At 36.9% G+C, this 25,419-nt stretch overlaps 1 protein-coding gene across 2 annotated transcripts in view; it reads right to left on the bottom strand.

The window, feature by feature from the left end:
• Positions 1 to 1,242: 1,242 nt before the first annotated feature.
• The window catches only part of LOC149202254 (uncharacterized), a 167,737-nt gene continuing 143,560 nt past the window's right edge, over positions 1,243 to 25,419 (bottom strand). For both annotated transcript variants that reach the window (XM_089403141.1, XM_089403142.1), the window contains one exon: positions 1,243 to 1,719. In XM_089403141.1, the coding sequence (XP_089259267.1) occupies positions 1,585 to 1,719 (135 nt within the window). In that variant the 3' untranslated portion in view covers positions 1,243 to 1,584. The remainder of the gene's footprint in view (positions 1,720 to 25,419) is intronic.

Raw genomic sequence — 25,419 nt, 5'->3', positions numbered from 1 at the left:
TTATTTTATTTATTTATTTTTAAAGGTATGGTCAATGAATATAACTAGCTTCCTTTAAGTTATAAAAATGACTTTATGACTCTGGTCCCTAAGTCAAAATTAGTCGTTGGTCAAGATAGCCATTGAAGGCTCTGCTCATACTATTTAACATGCAAAGCTGGATCTGTTTCTTCAACTTGTCCTGATGATGAACCACACTGGTTGGTTCGAAACGCGTCGACAAAGGTCTTTCTACATGTGATTTATGCCGAAGTTATTCTTATAAATATTATGGATCACAGAAGCCTCAATCCAACAATCAATTAATTCTATCATAGTTATATTCTAAAAACTAAAAATTTTCTTAAGATTCTATATATTTCTAAGAAACTAAAAATAAATTAATAAGAACAATGTGATAATTAATTAAAATTCAATTATTATTATAAAAATACTAACTGTAATAATTATCAAGTTTTATGAATTATAAAGTTTTATTAATTATCAATTAACCTAACCTAAGGCATGTCGGCTACCATCTTTCTCACTCCATCACCATCTCACACCTCTATTTATTCATTATGTCGAGATCTAGCTTATATATTTTTTTATCTATCTTGATGATGAGCCACAGTGGATGGCTCGAAACGTCGATACAAATAATTATGGATGTGATAATCTCGGAAGAAAACTCTATACATCATAAGAGTGGTAAGAGAAAAGAAATAAATAACATTTGTTTAAACATTAGAATGAAAATCACATATTATAAAGTTAGCATTTCATATTAATCACACAAATTTGAAAATTTGAATATGGATTGTATCTAGAATTTTATATTAGTAATGAAAAATGAAAAAGAAAATAAATGAGAAATGAAATCAGGGATAAAATATGGTTGAAAATGAGTCCATGAGATTAGTTCAACTAGTTATTCTCAATATTATTGGGTATTTGGCTAACTTTATGCTCACAAATGCTAGTTTGAATCTCTTTAGATTATGAATAATAATTTATGTTAATGAGTATATTAAACATGCCATACATAAATATTAAAAAGCATCCCTTAAATTTCCCCACAAAAATTAACTACACTTCCATAATTTAACCACTACATCCACTTATATAACATAATCCTACCTAATAAATATTTAAATTTGTCCTGGGCCAAAATCATACATTAAATCATACATTATTGATTACATGAGAATTAAGAATACATAAATATATATCAATGATACAATATCATATACTCATGTGATATGAGGAAATATTATATATTTTATTATTTATCATACACACCATTTAACATTAAATGTCAATGTATACGAAAAAGACTTCCTAATATTAGCTTATGATAGAGAAGGCCATGCATGGATATTAGATTTCCATGGTTGTTACAGTGACAGGTTTAGATAACACAGAAGCATGGCAGGGTTCCAACATGTTTAAGTGAAATTGTTAGTGAGATTAAAAATGTTAATCATCATTCGAGCTTCTCAATGTTTTTAAATGTAAAAGGATAAACAAATTTAAATTTTATAAAATTATGCAACCCAAGGAAAGATAATTTACTATAGTAACCATTATCCTAACTAGATTTATCTAAGACCAATTGGGTATGACACAATCTTGAGCTGGTACTAAAGGCAATGCCCCTCCATAAATTTCTGGCAATTGACTTTCATCAATATCATTGAGTAAAGTTGATCTGAGATGTTTATCTTCAACAAAAATAATCTGCAAACAAATATACATATTATAATTAATCATTTTGTATAAACAATTTAGTATAATGGTACTTCTTATTTAATAATCATTACTTTCTAAACACATGTTATGATATGTCGTTTGTATTTTATGGATTTCATTCTTTTATATAATATAAGATTTCAAAATGAAAACCATTCAAATCTATAATTACAATTACAAGTAAAATGTAGATTAAGGGTAAAGTGGTACAGAATAGAAGAAAAGATAGATGAACGACTTGAGAAATAACTTCTTTGAGGGGGTAACCTTTCTTACATCACATAAATGAACAATTATTGGATGATACAAATGCCAAGACCTCCTTGGTAAATATAGGAGTCTAATGGGTCACAATATAATTAGAGCCTACATAACAATAATATTGTAAGGTTGCAACAATAACAATAGGGGCTACACTGACAATAACAATAAGGGGAATACACTAGTAGTATAGGGGCCTGACATGCCCCTCTCCTTCAAAAAAGTGTTGTCCTAAACGCTTGAGTAGTTCCATACGCTTCTATATAAAATTCTCATCCTTCCATGTGGAATCTTCAACAGGTAAGTTATTCCACTTAATGAGATACTCTACAATTAATCGATTATATAGCTATCAGGTTCCTGTTTCTGTGACTACTTTAGGCTCAAATATGTTTTTTTCCTTCTTCATCAATTTCTAGAAACACTGTTTGAACTGGGAGCTTGTCACCGATAACCTTCTTTAAGCATGAAACATGGAAAATTGGGTGTACTCGAGAAGATGCAGGCAGCTCCAATTTGTATGTCATAGTACCAATATTTTGCAATACCTTGTAAGGGCCATAGTACTTGGGTGATGATTTATTATCCTTCTTAGCTTGCTTGAGGGACATTTGTTGTATGGTTGTAGCTGTAAAAATATCCAGTCGCCTACATCAAAACTTATTTCATTATGACGTTGATCTGCCTGTTGTTTCATTTGATTCTGCGCCAAAGTGAGGTTATCCTTTAATAGTTGGAGAACTTGTTGTTGACGCTCGGTGTGATATTTCATTGCTTGAACCTTAGAATTTTCTCTTAAAGACCATGTGATCGATGGTGGATGATATCCATAAAGTGCCATAAATGGGGTCATTTTTATTGCAGTATGGAAGGAAGTGTTATACCACCATTCAACTAGAGGTAACCACTTGACCCATTGTGTTTGTTTATCATATACAAAGCAACGAATATATCCTTCCAAACATTTGTTCACTATCTCAGTTTGCCTGTCAAATTGAGGATGATAAGATGAGCTATGAGCTAATTAAGTACCAAGGCAAGAAAATAATTTCTTCCAAAAATTTCTAGTGAAAATAGGATCTTTGTCACTTACAATAATCTTTTGGTTTCCATGTAGCTTTTGAATTGTTTCCATAAATGTAGTAGAAATTGTATAAAGTGATGAGATAATGCAAAAAAATGTGCATACGTGGTAAGTCTATCAACTACCACCATGATGATAAAATCGATTAAGACCTCCTCCAAATGCTGACTTGGAATGACTAAAGGTTGTAACAAACTCGGGGTCTTAATTGTGTCAACTTTATTTTGTTTTCAAACCAAACATTCTGCCACAAAATTCTAAATATCATATTTAAGGCCATCCCAAAAAAATTCCTTCTTGACCTTGTGGTAAGTTTTTAAAAATCTTGAGTGCCCTCCTAAGGGGGAGGTGTGCAATTCCAAAAGAATATTTTGCTTGAGTTGGGAATTCTTACAAAGATATAAGTTATATTTGTACCATAATGAATCATTTTTCCAGCTAAATGTATCAAATGTACTTCGATTTTGCTACAACTTTTGAATGAGTGTCCACACCTTTTCGTCATTCTTCCATTCATCCCTTGCTTTTGTTATCCAATCAAGTTGGATAATAGAAATGGCACAAATAAACGCTTCCACATCCTCATACTTTCTTGAGAGTGCATCTGCAACACCATTTTGCTTCGTTTTTTTGTAGATGATTTCAAAGTCATAATCCAACATCTTTGCTACCCATTTTTGTTGCTCTTTTGAAGATAATCTTGTTCCAAAAAGTATTTAAGACTATCATGATCTGTTTTTACCTTGAAGTGTCTTCCCATTAGGTAAAGTCGTCATTGTTTTAGTGTTGTAATATTACCAACATTTCCTTCTCATAAATAGGTTTTTGTAAATATTTTCTTTTGATTGGACGACTTTCAAAAGTAATGGGTCTTCCTTCTTGCATTAAAACAACACCAATTCCATTTCTTGAGGCATCACATTCTATAATAAAGGTTTTTGTGAAGTTTGGCATAGCTAAGACCAGTTCTTGGCACATTGCCTCTTTAAGATGTTCAAAGGCCTTAGTTGCTTTTGGAGTCCAAGAAAATGCATCTTTCTTCAGTAATGTTGTTAGAGGTGTTGTTATTCTCCCATAATTATTAACAAACTTGTGATAATACCGCCAAGCCGAGAAATCCTCGAAGATGCTTTATGGTTGTGGGGATTTTATATTCCTTAATGCCTTTAATTTTGTTAGGGTCTAACTTAACACCTTCATGAGATACAATATGACCCAAATATTCCACCTCCTATACTCCAAAGAAACATTTGGAGGATTTTGCATATAATTGTTTATCCTCCAATAGTTTGAGAACCCTATCAACATGTTGAACATGATCCTTCCAAGACTTGCTATCGATTAGTATATCGTAAAAATATACTAAGACAAATTTTCTAGGAAGGGTTTGAAAATGGAATTCAACAAACATTGAAATGTGGAAGGTGCATTAGTAAGGTCAAAAGGCATGACCAAAAATTCATAATGGCCCTCATAAGTTTGAATGTTGCTTTTTGGAATGTCTTCAATCTTCCTTCTAATATGAAGATATCTTGAATGAAGGTCCAGCTTGGTGAAGTAAATTGCTCCATGTAATTCATCCAACAATTCATCAATGAGAGGAATGAGAAATTTATCTTTAGAAGTGAGTTTGTTGAGCTCCCTATAATCCGGACACATATGCCATGATCCATCCTTCTTGTGAACCAATACTACTGGAGTAGAGAAAGAACTTTGACTAGGTTGAATTATACCATCCTCTAGCATTTCTGCAACTATACATTCAATTTCACTCTTTTGGGCATAGGGATATCTGTAAGGTCTAATGTTTGGAGGAACACTTCCTGGAATCAAATGAATAGCATAATCATGATCACGAATAGGTGAAAGGCCATTGGGAGTCTCAAATATTTTTGAATATGATTTTCCAAGACTTCTTGGAGATCTGGAGAAATAGATGATTTCGATGTTTGAACCTCTAGTGAGCATATTTGTTCAATTACGCCATGTTGTTCTTTATTTAGAAGATTTTTCATGCCACTAGAGTTGATTCTCTTTTTTGGTTTCCATGCAATACCCCTTAATTCAAGTTTCTTTCCTTCCCAAAAAAAAATTCATAAAAGTTCTTGAAAGTTAAAAGCTATCATCCACAAAGATTGTAACCATTGGACTCCTAATATAACATTAGCACTACCCATTGGAATGGAAAGCATTGGACTATTCAATACATATTCCCCCATGGTTAGCTTGATATTATGGAACTTTCCAGATAAATTTATAGTTCCTCCATTTGCAACCATCACTTGACACTCTGGTGTTGGATATAGGAAGCAATTCAATTCCTTTGATATCTTACAATGAATAAAATTATGGGTACTACCTGAATCAATCAACACTATTACCTTTTTCTTCTTAATATATCATTCTATCTTGAGAGTTTGAGGAGTGGTATTTCCTGTCAATGCATTACAAGATATGGTCAGATTCATTTCTTCTTTCTTTAGGGTTGGTTCCTGGTGTATATCCTCCTTTTTTATGTTTCTTGTTCATTTTCTTCCTCTTTTTCACAATCTATGTAGAATAATTTCTTCTGAGCACACTTATGACCTTTAGCATATTTGCTATCACAACTAGAACAAATACATTTTTCTCTTTTTTCCTCTAATTGTTGTGGCATCAACCTTGTAGTTTGTGGAAGGCTAGGAGCAACAACACTTCCATCTTTATAGTTGTGAGCGGTAGACTTCCATGTTGCCATAATTTTTCTTTCAACTTTTATTGACACCTTGAATGCCTTCTCCAATGAATCAAGTTCCCAAAGGCGAACCTCATGTTGGATGTTATCTTTCAAAGTCCCTATGAAGACATCAATCCTATGCTCCTCTGGAATATCAGTTACCCTAATATTCATTTTTTGGTAGTCCTCAATGTGCTCCACCATTGAACTCTTTTGTTTGAGATTGATCAATTGACTAAAGAAGGTGTTTCTCTTTATATCCTCATAATGTGTTATCATTTCCTTTGTACAATTGACCAAGTGACAAGCGGTTTACGAGAACAAAGCCATCGATACCATACAAATTGATGGAGTTCTAAATATAAAGATGTAATGTGTATCTTTTGTGTGTGTTGCACATCATGGAGATCAAATATTGTTCCATTTGTAGTATCCATGTGACCGGATCCTTGCCATCAAACTTCCTCATATCGATCTTTGGAATGTGGTCGTTCTTAAACCCAACATTGGAGTCCCTAAAATCATAATTCATATGCCTTTTGTCCTCATCATGAGTTTCATGGAATACATTTTCGCCATTAGGAAGCATTTCTTGTAGCAATTTTGTTAAACATTCCTTTAAACCTTCAATGTTTGCTTTTAATCCATCCTTCAAACCTTCCATGTCGGCTTTTAGACCATCCTTCAAACCTTCCATGTTTGCTTTTAAAGCATTCTTCAAACCATCCATCTTAGCTTCCATTTCATTTTTTATTACTCTTTGCGAGAGTGAAATTTGTTGCACTTGGTCATGTAATTTTGATATACCATGTTGCATTTCTTCATCTTCTTCATGCGTCATAGAAGAGCTTTCTGGTTGCTTACTATGTGTGTCTAATTTTTTTTTGAAGCATTTTGGAATAAAACAATGATATCTATGCTTTATTATGCTCTTTGAATCACTTCAAACTGACTTTTCAAAGAAAAGTTATGCAAAAATTAAAACAAATACACACATTTTTCTAGCTTTTTTGGAGCTCAATATTGAAATTGGTCTATCTCTGTAATTTTGGATTTCCAAGGTCTGAAATTTCATCTTATGGTAGACCTCTGAGTCTTCTTTCCAACCCCACAATTCAGACTGGGATTTGATTTTTCAAGAAAGAGTTATGTCTAATCTCCCACAATGGTTTGATTATAGACTGGTTCAATAGAGAGAATTTGTACAGAGTGTCAGAAGTCACGGTTTTGATCTTCAGCCCTGAAAATGGTACCCAAGAAACTACAATCCGTGCACTTTCAGCCACCTTTTACAAAATTCAAATTTGATTGTCAGAGAGAAAGTCATTATGATTTTCCCTAGGTTACCTATTTGAGATTGAATTCTGGAGCCTATAAAAACCATAATTTCCTCGAATCATATCTCCGAAAATATAGTGAACCAAGATCTGGAATTCGTACATGAAATTCACCAATACTTTGTCTCCACGTGGTTTCAATTTCGGATTTTGAAGCCTCGTATAAAAAAAATTATAGCGAAAATACCAGGATGGCTTGTTTGAAGAAGAAAAACCCTAGAATCCAACGTTCTAATACCAAATGTTATGCAACCAACTCACAAAATAGAAGAAAAGATAGACTATCGACTTGAGAAATAACCTCTTCAAGGGGGCAACCTCCTTTACATCACATAAATGAACAATTATTGGATGATACAAATGATAAGACCTCCTTGGTATATATAGTAGTATAAGGGGTCACAATATAATCAGAGCCTACATAACAATAATAATGTAAGGGCACAACAATAACAGTAGTGGGCTTCTATGGAGCACAACAATAACAACATAGGGGATACATGGGCACAACAATAACAATAGGGGCTACACTAACAAGAACAATAAGGGGAATACACTAGTAGTATAGCGACCTAACAATGTCATTTGTATTTTATGGATTTCATTATTCTATATAATATAATATTTTAAATTGAAACCCATTCAAATCTACAATTACAAACAAAATGTAGATTAAAGGTAAAGTGGTCAGATGCATTAAATACAAGTTGAAAGTTCCATCCATGTAAATTAGTTAGAAGGTGATACTATAAACTAAGCTTACTACAATGGATTCTCATGCTTGAATTTACTACTTTGCGGCCTCTTGTACGTACAGTAATTGATGGTATAATAACTATTACTTATATCATTACATCAATCAATCCATACTAGATTTCTTTTACTAATATGAAGTGATGCCAAGGAAAAAAAATCATCATAATTTTTTTTATCTAATTGGATCTTTTGACGACATAACAAAGTGATCTAGCTTATGCAACTCCAAATAGTGCCAATGGATAAAATAATAAAATTATAGCCTAGTGGGTTGTGTTGACACCTAATAATCAGGATTGGGTGAACAAAATGTAAATAAATAAATAAGTAATGTGAATAGTCATCGAGAGATGAAGTGAACAGTCTCTCCCTCGTGTATATAATGAAGACCAACCTGAAGGAATAAACATAAGAATCAATTTTGGTTGAGGAGTTACTGCCTGGTCTGACATTGGTATCAAAGCCAACTCCCAAAATTAGGTTTTGTGTAACTCCTGATGTCAATTTCTACCTATGTTCTGCCTATTTTGCAGAATTCACACCTGCCCATCTAACCAAATTCAGTTTTCCATATATACACTGCTCCACCTGCTATTCACCATTATTCTCGCTGCTCATAAACATCCATACGCTACTCCCTCCATACGCTGCTCCTCCAGTTTGCACAATGAGACCTGCTACTACTCGTGTTTCTTATCGAGGAAGGCATGGTCCAGAGTGTGCGTAGAGGCATCAACTCGAAATTGTGATGGTCCGAAATGTTTACAATTACCAGCGGATGGAGCTTAAACAGTTTCATTATGTTATGCATTTTCCTAAAGTCTGTGGTAGCATATTAACGTTGGCCTGAAGTTTATGGTATTATTTTAAATCAATGAAAAGCTACGCTGACATCTTGCATAAAGTTTTTAACACCTGGTATTACATTAACGCTGGCCTGTCTCGGCTACAAATGTTAAAACAAGAACAAGATTAAATGTTGTAAGTTAACGCTGTTGTTAAATGTTGTAAGTTAACGTTGTCTCCATCGTATGAATTGCGTCTTACTCCATCGAATGAACCTCTGCTGCGTTGGTAAAGCTTTGTAATGGTGTGGCTGTGGGGTACAAGTCTTCCTATGGTGGTGTATTGGTAAAGTGTTGCGCTGATGCTACACTCCGAGAGCTAACCGAGTTATGTAAGTTTTTTCACTGAGACACATTGCAAGGGATTTTTGGGTTTGCAATTGTAAGAGATTTTTGACCAAAAAAAAAAAACGTACCTCTATTGGAGTGTTGTTGAATGCGTTATAAAGTTTTATGTATTTAAGTTGTTCAGAGTGTTGTCCAATTGAATTTTCTGTCAAGTCATATCAAAAATATATTTCTTTGAATTGTAATTTTTAATAAAAAAAAAATTACCACCAAAAGTACAATTTTACAGTATATTGGCAGAAGTATTTTTCTATCAGTAGAAGTATTTTTTTACAGTATGCATTCAATCATATCTATTGTGGGAATAGTTCTCACTGGCAAGGAGAACTATCCTAAGTGGTCTCGGATGATAAAACACACCCTCATTTTCAATGCGTTGTGGAAAGGAATGTGTGTCGGAGACGGGGACAATGAACCAGAACAGCCTACATCAGACAAAGAGCTTGTCATTTGGGAAAACAAGAACATCAAAGCTTATGCATTAATCGGAGCATCTGTAAATGAAGAGGTGAGTCACCATATTTCGTCATTTTCAACTACCTTTGAAGCCTTACAAAAGTTGAAAGAACTCTATGACTCACATTCTGCACTTGAAGTTGTTCAACTCATGATTAAACTCTTCACTCTTGAACTGCAAAATAATGATCCTCTTGCTCTTGCATCTGAAGTAAATTCTATAATTCATGATATCAAATCTACTAAGGTTGAATTGGATATTCCTCTTATCGCTTTTCTCAAGGCACTTTATCCTACTTACTCCAATTATCTTGAGTCATTGCAAGCAAATGGAAATCTCAAAGATATCACCTTTGACTCTCTTGTGAAAAAGTTTGCTGAAAGAGAGAAAGCTTTTGGAAAGAAGACAACCCTTGAATCTTCTGAAGAGGTTGTGTGCCTTGCTCATAAAGAAAAGCATCCTGCTCAAGATTCTTCAAGAGGAAGAGGTGGTCGAAGAGGAAGAGGAAGATATTTCAGAGGCAGGGGGGGCAGACACTCTCAAGGAGAAAAGGCAGATTTGCACTGCATACGCTGCAAAAGAAATGGATCACATGATGCCTCTACATGCAAGCTACCATGGGACAAAATTGAGCAGCAAAGAAACCAACAGAAAGGTAAAACTAATGATACAGACAAAGGTAAAGCACCTGAATATGCTCACTATGTTGTGGCACAATGTAACATTGGAGTAAATGAAGATTTATTTAATGCTTCACTTGCTTCTTGGAAAAATGATTGGTTGCTTGATTCAAGAGCAACCTGCCACATGACTCAGAAAATATATTTTTAAGGAATTTACTGACAATGTTGATGGAATAGTATACTTTGCAGACCAATCAAAAATAAAGCCATCAGGGCTTGGCACAATCAGGCTTAAACTGCCTGGTCTTCCAGACTTTCTTCTACATCATGTTCTATATCTCCCACAGCTCAAAAGAAACTTGTTGTCCTTGGTCCACATCCGCCAGCAAGGTCACTCTATTCATATGTTTGATGGCAAGCTTGAGGTAAGAAAAGCATCTGGCCACTCACTTGTCATGAGGGGAATAGAAGAAGAAAGGCTTCTCAAGCAGCAAGGAACCTCTGCTCGTGCACAACATTTCTCATACAATTCTCATCATGAATAAGGTACACTTCCATCAAGTTTATTATGGCATGCTAGATTTGGACATTTGAACTATGACAGCCTCTGCTTGTTGAAGAAAAATGGTGTTGCTGGTTTGCCTACAATTCCTAGGAAACTTAAGCAATGTGATGCTTGCATTCTAGGAAAGCATAGCAAACAGTCTTTTCATGATTCACATTCAAGAGCACATAGGAAACTTGAACTCATTCATTCAGATTTATGTGGTCCAATGCCTGTTCCTTCTGCAAATGGAAATAAATATATGATGACATTTATTGATGACTACACCAGAATGTGTTGGGTTTATATATTGAAGAACAAATCTGATACTTTTCAAACATTCAAGAATTTTCATAAATGGATTGAAAATGATGCACAATCTCATATTGAGTCTATTCACACTGATAATGGAAAAGAATACGCATCAAATGAAATTGAAAACTATCTTCGCCAACATGGGATCAAACATCAAACAACTGTTCCTTATAATCCCCAACAGAATGGTGTAGCTGAAAGAATGAATAGGACAATATTAAATATGGTACAATCCATGCTCTTTTTCAAAAATGTAAAGATAATGTTTTGGGCTGATGTTGTTCTATGTGTTGCATATATAAAGAATAGATTTCCATCTAATGTTATTAGAAATAAGACTCCTTATGAAATGTGGTATGGACATGTTCCTTCGGTAAAGCATCTCAGGGTCTTTGGTTCCACCTGTTATGCCTTGATACCAAAGGTACATAGAAACAAACTTGGTGCTAGAAGTCATAAGTGTATCTTCCTGGGGTATTCAAACACCTCCAAAGCATACCGTCTCTATGATGAAGTAAATAAAAAGTTTGTTGTATCTAGAGATGTAATTTTTCTTGAATCATCCAAAACTAACAATGTTGTTGAGCGGCAACTTGATCGCTTGGATAGATTCGCAAAAGCAAAATCATTTCAAGAATTTGATAATCAGATTCCACATCTTGAAGGGGGGATTCCTATACTAGATCAACATGTGGAATCTTCTTTGAGGAACACTCTCCCCCGCATGAAACTCCAACAACAGATGATGCTTTAAGTGATGTAATTGATAGAATTGGGAGACTCAATCTTGATTCAGTCCCAACTCAATCAATGGAGCAGCCTAGACCATCTGAGAAAGGTCCCCCAAAGTGGCTGACAAAGACACTTGAAAGTGTTCATCCTGATGAGGTTGGAAAGACAGGAACTAGAAATTCAAACTGGCAAAATGGAGGTGATGTAGATGACTCTAATTCACCTGTTGATATGGATGTTTCTTATGATTGTGAATTGAACTTGTCTATAGATTTTGAACCAACTTCCTTCAAAGAAGTTGCTTCTCATGATGAATGGAAAGAAGCAATGCAAAAGGAGTATGATGCCCTCATAAAGAATGGCACTTGGAAGTTGGTTGATCCTCCATTATGAACCAAACTAATTGGCTGCACCGGGTCTACAAGAACAAGTATAAAGTTGATGCCTCACTTGACAAGCACAAAGCTAGGCTTGTGGCAAAAGGTTTTGCACAGAAGGAAGGGGTCAATTATGAGGAGACTTTTGCCCCCATAGCAAAATGGGCTACCATCTGGACACTCTTTGCCCTAGGAGCTCAGAACGATTGGAAAGTCCATCAAATGGATGTAAAAACTACTTTCTTAAATGGAGATCTAAAAGAGAATATTTTTATGTCTCAGCCTGAAGGATTTGCTGTGAAAGGACATGAACATAAAGTATGCAAACTCGTGAAGTCCTTGTATGGCCTCAAACAAGCACCACGAGCCTAGTATGAAAAACTAACTGAGCATCTTCTGAAACTCAATTTCAAACATTATGATCTTGATGATGCAACTTTATTTGTCAAGAAAGTTGGCAAAACAGTTGTATATCTTGTGGTATATGTAGATGATCTTTTGATGACAGGGAACAATGAAAGCTACATTGCATCCATAAAGAAGGAATTGGGGAAAAGTTTTGAAATGACTGATTTGGGCTATGTTCATTACTATCTTGGCATTGAAGTAACCCAACATCCGAAGTCCATATTTCTTTCTCAAAAGAAATACATTGGAGATCTGTTGAACAGGTTTGGCATGACAGAATGTGATCCTCTTACTACTCCAATGGAACAAAACTTAAAGCTCACATCTATTGAAGGAAAAGAATTTGAGGATGCAACAAAGTATAGACAACTTGTAGGAAGTCTCAACTACCTAACTACTACCAGACCAGACATTTCGTTTGCTGTTGGAATCCTCTCCAGGTTTATACAAAAGCCTTGTGAGGGACATTGGTCTGCTGCAAAAAGACTTCTAAGGTACTTGAAGGGAACTCAAGACTTTGGAATCAAGTATACACAGGTGGACGACTTCAGCTTGATTGGATACTCTGATTCAGACTTCGATGGAGACAAAGAAACTGGGGTATCTACTTCAGGATATGCTATGAGTCTTGGATCAGGAGCTGTCTCCTGGAGATCACGCAAACAATCAGTTCCAGCAGATTCCACAACAAAAGCAGAATACATGGTAGCAACTGAAGCAACAAAAGAAATTGTGTGGCTCAGGAAAATTCTTGAAGATTTGCAGGTAAAACAAGTACAATCAACTCCACTCATGATTGACAATACCTCTGCAATAAAGTTGGCCAAGAACCCAAAGTTCCATGATCGAACGAAGCACATCAATATTAAATATCATCTGATTCGACATCATGTTGAGGCCAAAACAATCCATCTCCGTCATTGTTCCACTAATGAGCAAATTGCAAACATCTTCACCAAAGTGCTTGGAAGAGAAAAGGTTGAACGATTCAGAATGATGCTTGGACTCACCAACATCCCTTCAGATTAAGGGGGGGAATGTTGACACCTAATCATCAGGATTGGTTGAACATAATGTAAATAAATAAATAAGTAATGTGAACAGTCATCGGGAGATGAAGTGAACAGTCTCTCCCTCATGTATATAATGAAGACCAACATGAAGGAATAAACATACGAATCAATTTTGTTTGAGGAGTTACTGCCTGGTCTGACAGGTTGGCTAAATCTATTTGAATGAATTGTTTGAAGGTGGATATTGTAGTGAGCTATCTTTTTCTAATCCAACTAAGTTTTGAGTTTCATTAAGTTCTACTAGGTTACAAGATATTGTTGTAGCTAGTGATAGAGTTGCCCTCTATTTAAATATTCCAAAGAAGTGGAGGTGATCCTATGAGGTTTTCCTTGGGCCAAAAAAAAAACATAAAACTACAAATAATAAAGAAATAAGTTTTTTTTGCACTAGAGTTAGGATGTGGTAAATCAAAGTTAGGGGTCATTCTCATAAGGACGTGATTAATGCGGAACAAGATTCCATCATAGAAAATGCCACTACAACAATAGCTTGTAACACATCCTAGATAAATAAGCTCCAAGTTATACTTGAAAATATATAATGGCAAGCAAAGATGAAAAATCAACATAGATACAACTTGAAAATTCAATCCAATTCAAAAGTCAACCAAGGTGTAGTTGGATAGCACCTATTGAAAATACTACAATTTTTTTCTCGATTGGAGTTGGAAGGAGGACTTGACTCAAATGCATGAAGTATACATGGTCAAGTTATCTTACACTAGCACCTTTCGGAACCTTGTATAGATCTAAAGAGAACATTGCACCCACTGATTAATTTTTCAATTTTGAAAGAACTACACATTTTGTTTAGATTGAAAACACTAGAAGGAACCTAGTGTGACAAGTGTAGTCACACTTGAGAGAGAAGATGTAAAATCATTGATGTAGGATGGTGAACTTATTCTACAAAACCCTAAATGTCAAGCAATTTTCCAATAGTTCTCTCATGAATTCTTGATGGTCTCAAGTGCTCCAAGTTTAAAAAGGATGTTGACACGAAATTTTAGTTATTTCCTCAAAGTCAGGTTGTTAATAAGAGTCTTGTTCAACTCAAGGCTTAGTATTCTATCTTTGTGTCCCTAAATCAAACTTAACACAAAGTGGGTGAGATCAAAATAGATTAATGCATGCTCAAATAACCTATCTCCAATGTGAAACCAAGTCAATAAACCCAAGTGTTAAAGCAAAGACGCCTCCATGTGGTCAAACTATCTATTTATCATCAAATTTGCATGAAGATGTGTGCAAAAAGGGTAGCACTCCACTTGGACCTAGGTATATGCCATAATAATTTGAACTAAACGATAAATAAACCATTATAACCTAAGGGACTATCACTAGAAGGGTGTATCCACACCAAATGCACCAATGATCACCTCTAAACCAAATAAAAAGGGATAGTAATCTAGACACTCTAATTAAGTGGCATCAACCAATGTGCCATTATGATGTAAAATACAAGCCCGTGTACTAAGAAAAGCACCCCCAAGACAAATATGTATCACACCATCATATATATCATGTCTAACCACACTAACCATCCTAGAACCATATGAAGTATGCCTCATACAAAATATATTATCATATCACTAAAACACATCAAGGTACCATTAGTGCTTTGCACATGTATCACTAGTCAATTAAAGGTGCTCCAACTAGGCTCTAGGGGCATAAGCAAATCATTATGCATTATCCACTCTCTAGACATCATGCACTTAATTGTTGAAAAAGTTTGTTGATATAACAATAAGAGTAATTTCAAGGAAAGCGTGTGTGTTCATAAAATAACCCTTATATATATCCAATAATCAATCAATGTCATCAAAAAGTCCACCATATGCAACTGGATAATGACAAAAATCGTGGATGTGGCCTCATACATATGAGGGATAGCATATCTCATTCATCATCACTCCTGTGTTAAAGATGTAAGAAGAGGAGCACTAGTATCTCTCCCAATTATTTACTCTTCTTTGTGTTTCATCTCCCTTGTCTTATAGTGCTAGGGTTTCTTGGAGAAGTCTTGGAGATTACTATCATTATGGATTACACCCTAAGGAGGAAAGTTAGTGCTTGGTGACAAACCTTATGGTTGTACTCATTGAGGAAGAGAAGAAGAGACCTCTTACATAAGACCAAGGGTTAGAGTATCTTTGGTGTGGCTATGGTTTTCATGCTTTTCTGTGACTAGGGTTTTGAAGAGATTAGAGAATTATACTGATGTGTGATAAGTTGTGAGTATGTATATAGGCTTATATGTGTGTGTGTGTGTGTCGCAACCAAGCCAGTCACCAAATTGGTGTATGAGACCCCCTTGTTTGTGGGACAAGGTACCTTTCTCTGCACAACGATTTAACTGCTGGAGATGTACATACTACACCCCCCTCTAGATTTAAACCTGTGACCTATTACCCCTCATGTCAACAAGGATATACATATTTTTTCACATTGCATTTTATCACCATTGTAATCCCAGGTTCACAAGTCTAAAGTCTTGTAACAACCATATGAGTCATTGTATTATGTCTCCGAACGTTGTGATGGTTGGCCATGGCCTGTCCTTTTGGGATAAGCACTTGGTATGTTTCTCTTGTATAGAATTGGGGGATTCTAGATAGATCTTGGGGGGACTCTGGTTTTATAACAGCCTTTCTTATGTAGGTTTGATCACTAGTGTATGGGCCAACCTAGCCTACATTAGGGTGCACCTGTCTTATTGGATGGTTAAGAGTCATCGAGTCTATATGTGACCTTGGCTTTGGCATAAGCTTTCTCCGACAATTCTCAACAAGGAAATCTCACAAAATCAACATTTCACATTTCTCGATGCAAGTGGTCCCAAAAGTAATAAAGTCAACTTGGTTTGAAAATGCTCATATTGATGAGGACATGGCATGCCATGTTGAGGTTTTTCCAAACAATAAAGGATTGATGCAGTTATAGGTGGTCAAATTTGGTCAAATAGGGTGTGGGGATTTCAAGTGACAAAACATGGGTAGAACTTGTTAGTTTCCTACATGTATTACATTAAAATTGGTCTACAAAAAGAGAGGAACAAGACCCATGTTTTAGTTTTCCCATGTTCCTAAGGGCATTAGAGATCCAACAGTTGTGTATGATGGCTTGGCATAAACAATGATTATGTGCAGTTTAAGGGGTATTCTAGCTAGTGGGGCTAGTCATAAGTGAAATTAGGGAAAATCTTAGCAAATCCAGGTGAAAGACATGCAAGATTCCTCAAGGTGTTGGAGAATTAAGTAAAAGGGTACCGAGTTGAGTTGTCACAGCTATTGTAACCAATTGTATTAGTCATTTGAGCTCATTGACTAGTCGTTGGAGGACCTATGGACCAAAAGTTAGCAAGTGGACAAATTTCCAGTTGTTGCAAAGTCAAGATTCCTTCTTCAACCAAATCGAAGTCTTCCTCAAACAAATGATGGCTTGGCATAAACAATGATGATGTGCAGTTTAGGGGGTATTCTAGCTGGTGGGGCTAGTCATAAGTGAAATTAGGGAAAATCTTAGCAAATCCAGGTGAACAATATGCAAGATTCCTCAAGTTGTTGGAGAATTAAGTAAAAGGGTACAGAGTTGAGTTGTCACAGCTATTGTAACCAATTGTATTAGTCATTTGAGCTCATTGACTAGTCGTTGGAGGACCTATGGACCAAAAGTTAGCAAGTGGACAAATTTCCAGTTGTTGCAAAGTCAAGATTCCTTCTTCAACCAAATCGAAGTCTTCCTCAAACAAATCAATGGTATTGTGGACCAACTCAAGCCACCAAGTAGCCATTAGAGTGGGATGTTGAGCATCCAAGAAGGTCGTTGGGCATTTTTGGGACATTTCTCTTTATTCATTCAAATTCCAGGTCAAATGCAAGTGAACCATTGTACTTTCAAGGAACTTGTGAACCATGTTGAATTCATTTGGTGGGAAAAATATTATGTGGCGTAATATTTTATCAAAAACATCTTAATATCTGACATGTGGATGACAAGAAAAAAAATCATGTAGAGAGATTCAAACCAAACGTTATCTAGCCATTGGAGAAAAAACTATAAAGGCTAGCCTCTTCTCTAGTTGAAGTTGTTGTTGATTTGTGAGATCATATTATGTCATAATAAATAACTCATTTTGAAAACCTCTATGTAAAAGCTTTGTGTGGGTTGGATTTTCCTATATTTTTGTTTTTTATTTATGTTGTAAACGTGCTTAATATAAAATATTTCCATAATAAGTAAAATCAAACAAAAATTGGAGGGACAATCCGTTGACGGGATAAATAGACATGCAAAGAAAGTGGACTAGGCACTAGTCTATTTCATCTTTTGTTGCAAGTGTATCGCTTGGAAAAACGTTGGATCAATGTTTCAAGGAGATAGCTTCAACCAGGAGAAGCATTGTATTCATCGCATAGTTGACAAGAAGAACAAGGACATCTCGCTAGAGGAGATAGATTCAACCGTGAGAAGAGTAGCATTCATCACATAATTGAAAATATGACCTGAAAATCACTCATGAGTGATCTCGGTTAATTAATTAATGAATGAAGGTATTACAGACTCACGTGCTGGTGTGTGTCTATGTTATTTTAAGCAACGGATCGATCAAATTGCAAAATACACAGACACTGGAAAATGGAAAACAATAAGAGAAACACAGTAAGAAAATACAAGAACACAACAAATTAATAAGGAGTTCACCCTATCCTCCAGGGGTACGTCTACGGTCCAGCTTTTAGTGGTGGCCTTTTCTTATTGTGTCTTTAAAGCAGAGTTTTTACAATGAGGAGCTCAATTTGAGTCTCTTGAAATAGATAATGCTTAGTAGGGTGGTTCTTGGATTCCCCGAGCCACTAGAGTGCACAGACTCTTCCTTACCAAGTCTCGACCTCACTGGTCTTAATGGGACGAGTCCAATTTGGTACTTAGTTCCTGATAGATATCCTCTCAAGGATTGCTTGAACCTCTCAAGCCTGGCTCTGTCTACTCGATGCTGCCTTAGGTCAGCTCGGCTCTCTGTTCTCTGCTTCTTGCTTTTGTCTCTTCTATCTCTTGGTCTCACTGTCTCTTTCTTTCTTACAATGCTCCCCCTTCTTTGTCTGTTCGTTCATGGCTTAAAGCCAATCCATCCTTTGACTATTCACTTCCTCTTCCGCCTCTTCGGATCACCTGCTGCTATTCACTTGGAGGTCCCTGCCTCTGCGTCATCGCCACTACGTAACATCTCACAGGGAAGTGGCCACCTGTTCTCTCACGAACTGCGCCAGCTCTTCCTCAAACGGTTCGGTTATTTCGATTATGTTGTGTAATGATTCATCTACCAACTCAGTGGTCAAATCAGACTTCAGACTTTTATGTGTCTTCACTTAATTCTCCCTCCAGATTCGGTCATACATCGGGTGCAATCTCCGCCGTTAGATCTGGAGCCCACAGATCCTACGGTGTTCGCTTTTATCGTGCAATTGACTTACTCGACCGTTAGATCGCGATGAGAGACGGTTTTCTCTCTCATCCACTAGACACGCATCGTATAATGTATGGAATCGCTCGTTCTCTTGCTAAATCCTCTTACCGCCCAACATGCCTCCGATATTCCGCTGATTTTGGAGCTCGAGACCCACCTTTTTCTTTAGCGCTTTTTCCTACAGTTTCCCGGCTTCCCATGCGACCGAGCGCTCGGGGCCTTTCCTTCTCGAGGGGTTTTTCCCAATGATGCATGATAAGCGCTAATCGCACATCAGAAATGGCCTCTGTTTTCCGATCCAGACTTCCCAACTACTAGTTTGCCTCCTGCGTGGTCTCCATTGGCCTTGGTTAGCGCGCTTTGACCAAGGTCCTCGTCGTTCCTTGCTGGCTACAAACTGCCACTGTCCAGAGGTCCTTCCAGATGGCTCTTTGTTCAAAAGTTTCTAAAGTCTGTCATGATTTGATGCAGCCATAGCATTTTGAAAATTTTCATGGATCCAATTCAGATCATGGCCTTCCCATTGAAAAAGCTTTTGGACCACCAAAAGTTGGTTTTTAAGCATATTGTCTCACTTGTCCAATCTCTATCCACTTTGCACTGCTCGGCTTTGAACCCTTGAGCCCAATTCTGAGGTACTCAACATCTCCCCTGCGCGTCATCCTCACCTTCCTGTCCAACACTGTGTCTTCCTGCAATTCATTAAGATATTTAGGTAACAAGTCATCAATAGAAGGCAATTGACTTTTCTCTTCGGGATCTTCAATTAGTGAGGGTTCAAATAATCTCAAGCAATCTGCATTTACGACTGAGTAGATGTGCATGTAAGCTGGTAGATCAAGGCAAAAAGCATTCTCACCAATTTTCTCAAGTATCCTGAAAGGTCCATACCTGATAGGTTTTAGCTTTTTACCTTCCCCTTGCATTCTGTCTTTGTTGATATATAGCTAGACTTGGTCACCAACTTGGAAACTATGCTCCATCCGATGCTTGTCATGCCTTGCCTTGTATTTGGTTTGGCTCTTTTCCAGTTGTTCCTGTACTGCCTAGTGGATCTCTTGGATTTATTCAATGAACCTAGTTGCCTTGTCCACATCACTGTGTCCCTCAACTGTGGTGTCTTTACCAAAGAAAAAATCCAAAGGAGACATTGGTGTGAAACTGAAACAGGCCTCAAAAGGAGATCTCTATGTAGAAGAATGTTTTGCTCGGTTTTAAGCATGTTGCACATAACATAAATGTTCATCCCAAAGCTTAGGATGTTTGCTGCAATATCCCCTGAGCAACTGGATCACTATCCTGTTGACTACTTCGATTTGGCCATCAGTTTGTGGATGAAAAGATGTGCTTTTATTCAGTTTGGTGTCCATCAGTTTCCACAGACTTGACCAAAACTTCCCCACAAATCTGGTGTCTCGATCAGATACAATGGAAGTGGGTAATCCAAAATGAACCCATACATGTTGAAAGAACAGTTTTGCAGTTTGTTCAGTTGTAATCTGTTTATTACAAGGTATCAAAATACACATTTTGCTGAACCTATCCACAACAACATACAAATAATCATGACTTTTCCTAGATTTATGCAGTCCTCCAACAAAATCCATGGAAACACTTTCCCAAGGGTGAGAAGGAACTGGTAATGGAGTGTACAAGCCTAGTTTTCTATTGTTGGGCTTGCATTTTGCACACATAGTACACCCTCTTATATATCTAGAAACTGTCTCATTCATTTTTTGCCAATAACAAAATCTTTGCAACTGTGCAACTATTTTACTTACCCCAAAGTGACCTGATATTAGAGAAGTGTGTGCTTCTCGAATTATCTTTACTCTCTCAGTTTGTGGAATGCATAACTTCCCACAATGATATAGGAGTCGGTCCTTTACATGATAATCCAATTCTTCTACTCGTTTGCCTTGACTTAAAGTTGCATATACATCCTTAAAGTCTATATCTTGAGCATATTGTTCAATGTAACTCTCATGTAACACAGAATTATGCTTTAGTAGATGCATTTATAATGGGTCTAGATAACATATCTGCAACTTTATTGTGTATTCCCTTTTTATATTTGATGATTAAATGAAACTGTTGTAGAAAACCCATCCATCTATAGTGTCTTGATTGCTGCAACTTAGTTTGGGAGTGTAGATATTGAAGTGGTTGATGATCAGTATGTATTACTGTTTCTTTGCCCATTAAGTAATGTTTCCACTTTTTCACACTCTGTACTAATGCATACAATTCTTTATCATATGTAGAATAGTTAACTACTACATAATTAAATGTCTCAGAATGATAACATATGGGTTTACCGTGATGTGTCAACACTACTCCCATGGCATAGTCACTGGCATCCATTTGGATCTCAAATGGTCTTTGAAGATTAGGCAGTGCTAGTATGGGTGTTGTACTAATCTTTTCTTTCAAGGTGTCGAACGCTTTCGGTTGTTTGCCTCCCCACTAAAACACCTTGTTCAATCCCGTTAAAGCATGTAATGGAGCTGCAATTAAGGAAAAGTTAGAAATGAACTTTCTCCAATATTGTGCTACTCCTAAGAAGCTTCTAACTTCTATAGAAGATTTGGGTTTAGGCCCGTTCATAATGACTACCACCTTAGAGGGATTTATCTTCAATTCACCACCCCCTACTATATGTCAAAAAATAATTCAAAGATGTTTTGCCAAATTCACATTTTGAGAGCTTAACATAAAGTTTTTCTCTTTTCAAAACATCTAGTGTCTGCTTAACATGCTTTAAATGTTCTTCCCATGTTTTGCTAAATATCGGAATGTCATCTAGATACACAATAACAAAATCATCAAGAAAATTTCTGAGTACATTATTCATTAATCTCATGAAAGTAGCAGGAGCATTAGTTAAGCCAAAAGGCATAACCAGCCATGCATACAATTCCTGCTTTGTTTTGAAAGCAGTCTTCCATGCATCTTGTTCTGCAACTCTGACCTGATGGTATCCACTATGCAAGTCTAGCTTGGAAAAATAAACAGCTTCTTTCAATTGATCTAAAAGATCGTCTATGTGAGGAAGGGGATAATGATTTTTTATTGTTATCTTATTCAGTGCTCGGTAATCAATGCACATTCTCCACGAGCCATCTTTCTTTATCACCAAAACGATTGTTGACCCACATGGTGATGTGCTAGGTCTAATGAACGCTTTCTCGAGCAACTCCTGCACCTGCTTCTTGATTTCAGCATTCTCTAAGGCAGACAACCTGTACATTCCAATGTTAGGCAATGGAACATCTTGCTGCAAAATAATATCATGCACTATTTCCTTTTTGGGTGGCAGACCTTTAGGTTCTTGAAACAAAATTTCATACTCTGCAACAACCTTTTCTAAATCAGCTTCTTGTTTAGCATCACAGCCCTCAAATACATTGGTTTTATCAGGTTTCTTTTCCTTTACAACCATCAGTAAGAATTGTTTGCATGAATTTATCATTCGTTTCATCCGCCCTGAGTTTATGAGAGTATAATTATTCTTGAGCTTGTGAGCTCTTACAAAGTATTCGATTCCATCTTTAACAAGTAGATACTTGTTCTCAACTCTATAGAAAATAGCTTTTCTATCATACAAGTAAGGACAATTCCACATATATCCAAAGGAATTATGTCTAACTCAACCTCATCTACAAATGATGACCCAAAAGAAAACTTGAGTTTGCATTGTCTAGTCACTTGTAGTTGTGCTTTATCATTTAACCATCCTAATGGGTATGGTTTCTTGTGAGGTGTAATCACTAATCCCAACTTCTTTACAGTTGCTTCATAAATTAAATCTACTTGTGAGCCACTATCAAACAAAGTATGTTTGGAAATAACTCAAATATGGAAAAGCTCATGTCTTTTTGTCTCATTTTCTTCATCAATAATAGATTGTGCAGAATTACTAGTAAATGCTTCAGAATTCTTACCTTTTATACCTATGGCTGCAATAGTTGTTTCATCTCCTGAGTCTGACCCCAAATATTTCCGAATAGCTACAGTAGTCTTCTTCTTCTTGCCCTCGAACTTCTTAGGTCTCCGCTCCGGATGCAGAATCCAACAGTGCTCATCATCATGCCCATCCTTTTTATAGTGACTGCATGAAGCCTTGTTTTTCTGTGTAGTGTTAGCCTTCCTTGCTTTCCATTTCTACTTTTTTTCTCCTTATTCTTACTTGCAGTGGGTTGGGATGATCCCCCAACTTCTGGACTTCCATTCTTTCCTCTAGCTTCTAGATCAGTAACTTGTACAGATACCTCATCTATACTAGTGGGATTAAACATGAGGATAGTGTGCCTCATGTAGCTGTGTAGACCACCAATGTACTTCAACAAAGTCTCAGGTGAGTCTAATGAGATTTTAAGAATCAATGCTCTCTTTCAAAAAATTTGGGTGTATCCTTGTACACTTTTCCCTTTCAACTGTCGAAGAGTTTGCCAGCTCATCATGGCTTGCTGCATATAAGCCAATGGATAGAACTGCTTTTTTATTGTAGAAACAAATTCACTCCAGACAAAGATAGTCTTACCATGTCTCTTCAGGTCAGCTTGGGTCCTGCCTTCCCACCAAACTAAGGCAGTGCCTCCAAGGCGTAGGCTTGCTAGCTGAATATTTCTCTTGTTTGAATCAATACTCTGCACTCTGCAATAAACATCAATTTGTCTAATCCAATTGTCTAGCTTTTCTACATTCAACTCTCCATCATATATAGGTAAATCAAATTTAACATCTAATTTAATCAAAGATGCCTTCTTTTTATGTTCAGGGCTATTAGGAGGTGTGAGAAAGCTTTCTTCTTTCCCTTTGCCTTTTGAGTGGTCATGGAAGTGAGTCTCATCTTCTCCTTTGTCTTGTTTGGAGCCTGATAAATCTTCATCCTTGTGTTTTTTAAAGTCCCAATACATTTCCTCTACCATGGACTTTATGGCTAGGAAACTATCTATGAATTAAGGGTCTGGCCCTACAGAACCTTCTTTTGACATTGTCTTCTGAGGATAGAATCTCCCAATTTCAGGATTAGTTTCGACCAACTCTCCTCCTAATTTGAGCTTTCATCTAGTTAGCATTCACAGCTAAATCCAATACAAGCTTGTTCTAACCTTAACATCCTAAAGCTCTGATACCACTTGATCTGAAAATCACTCGTGAGTGATCTCGATTAATTAATTAATTAATGAAGGTATTACAGACTCGCGTGCTGGTGTGTGTTTATGTTATCTTAGGCAGCGGATCGATCAGATTGCAAAATACACAGACACTGGAAAATGGAAAACAGTAAGAGAAACACAGTAAGCAAATACAAGAACACAACAAATTAATAAGGAGTTCACCCTATCCTCCAGGGCTACATCTCCGGTCCAGCTTTCAGTGGTGGCCTTTTCTTATTGTGTCTTTAAAGCAGAGTTTTTACAATGAGGAGCTCAATTTGAGTCTCCTGAAACAGATAATGCTTAGTAGGGTGGTTCTTGGATTCCCCAAGCCACTAGAGTGCACAGACTCTTCCTTACCAAGTCTTAACCTCACTGGTCTTAATGGGACGAGTCCAATTTGGTACTCAGTTCCCGACAGATATCCTCTCAGGGATTGCTTGAACCTCTCAAGCCTAGCTCTGTCTGCTCGATGCTGCCTTAGGTCAGCTCGGCTCTCTGTTCTCTGCTTCTGTCTCTTCTGTCTCTTTCTTTCTTACAACACTCCCCCTTTTTTGTCTGTTCATTCATGGCTTAATAAAGCCAATCCATCCTCTGACTGTTCACTTCCTCCTCCACCTCTTCAGATCGCCTGCTGCTGTTCGCTTGGATTTCCCTGCCTCTACATCATCACCACTGCGTAACGTCTCACAGGGAAGTGCCCACTTGTCCTCTCACGAACTGCGCTAGCTCTTCCTCAAACGGTTCGGTTATTTCGGTTATGCTGTGTAATGATTCATCCGCCAACTCAGCAGTCAAATCATACTTCAAACTTTTATATTTCGTCGCTTAATTCTCCCTCCAGATCCGGTCATACATCGGGTGCAATCTCCGTCGTTAGATTTCGAGCCCACAGATCCTACGATGTTCGCTTTTATCGCGCAGTTGACTTGCTCGACCGTTAGCCCGCGATGAGAGGCGGTTTTCTCTCTCATCCGCCAGACACACGTCATATAATGTATGGAATCGCTCGTTCTCCTGCCAAATCCGCTTACCGCCCAACATGCCTCTGATATTCTGCCGGTTTTGGAGCGCGGAACCCGCCTTTTGCTTTAGTTCTTTTTCCTACGATTTCCTGGCTTCCCATCCGACCGAGAGCTCGAGGCCTTTCCTTCTCGAGGGGTTTTGCCCAGCGATGCGC

Source organism: Pinus tabuliformis, chromosome 2_1 (assembly GCF_031772625.1).
Source record: "Pinus tabuliformis cultivar Carrire ecotype Pingquan chromosome 2_1, CPIR1, whole genome shotgun sequence".
Taxonomy (NCBI): Eukaryota; Viridiplantae; Streptophyta; class Pinopsida; order Pinales; family Pinaceae; genus Pinus; species Pinus tabuliformis.
Note: the sequence above shows the minus strand (reverse complement) of the source record. Positions and strands in the feature narration are given on the sequence as shown.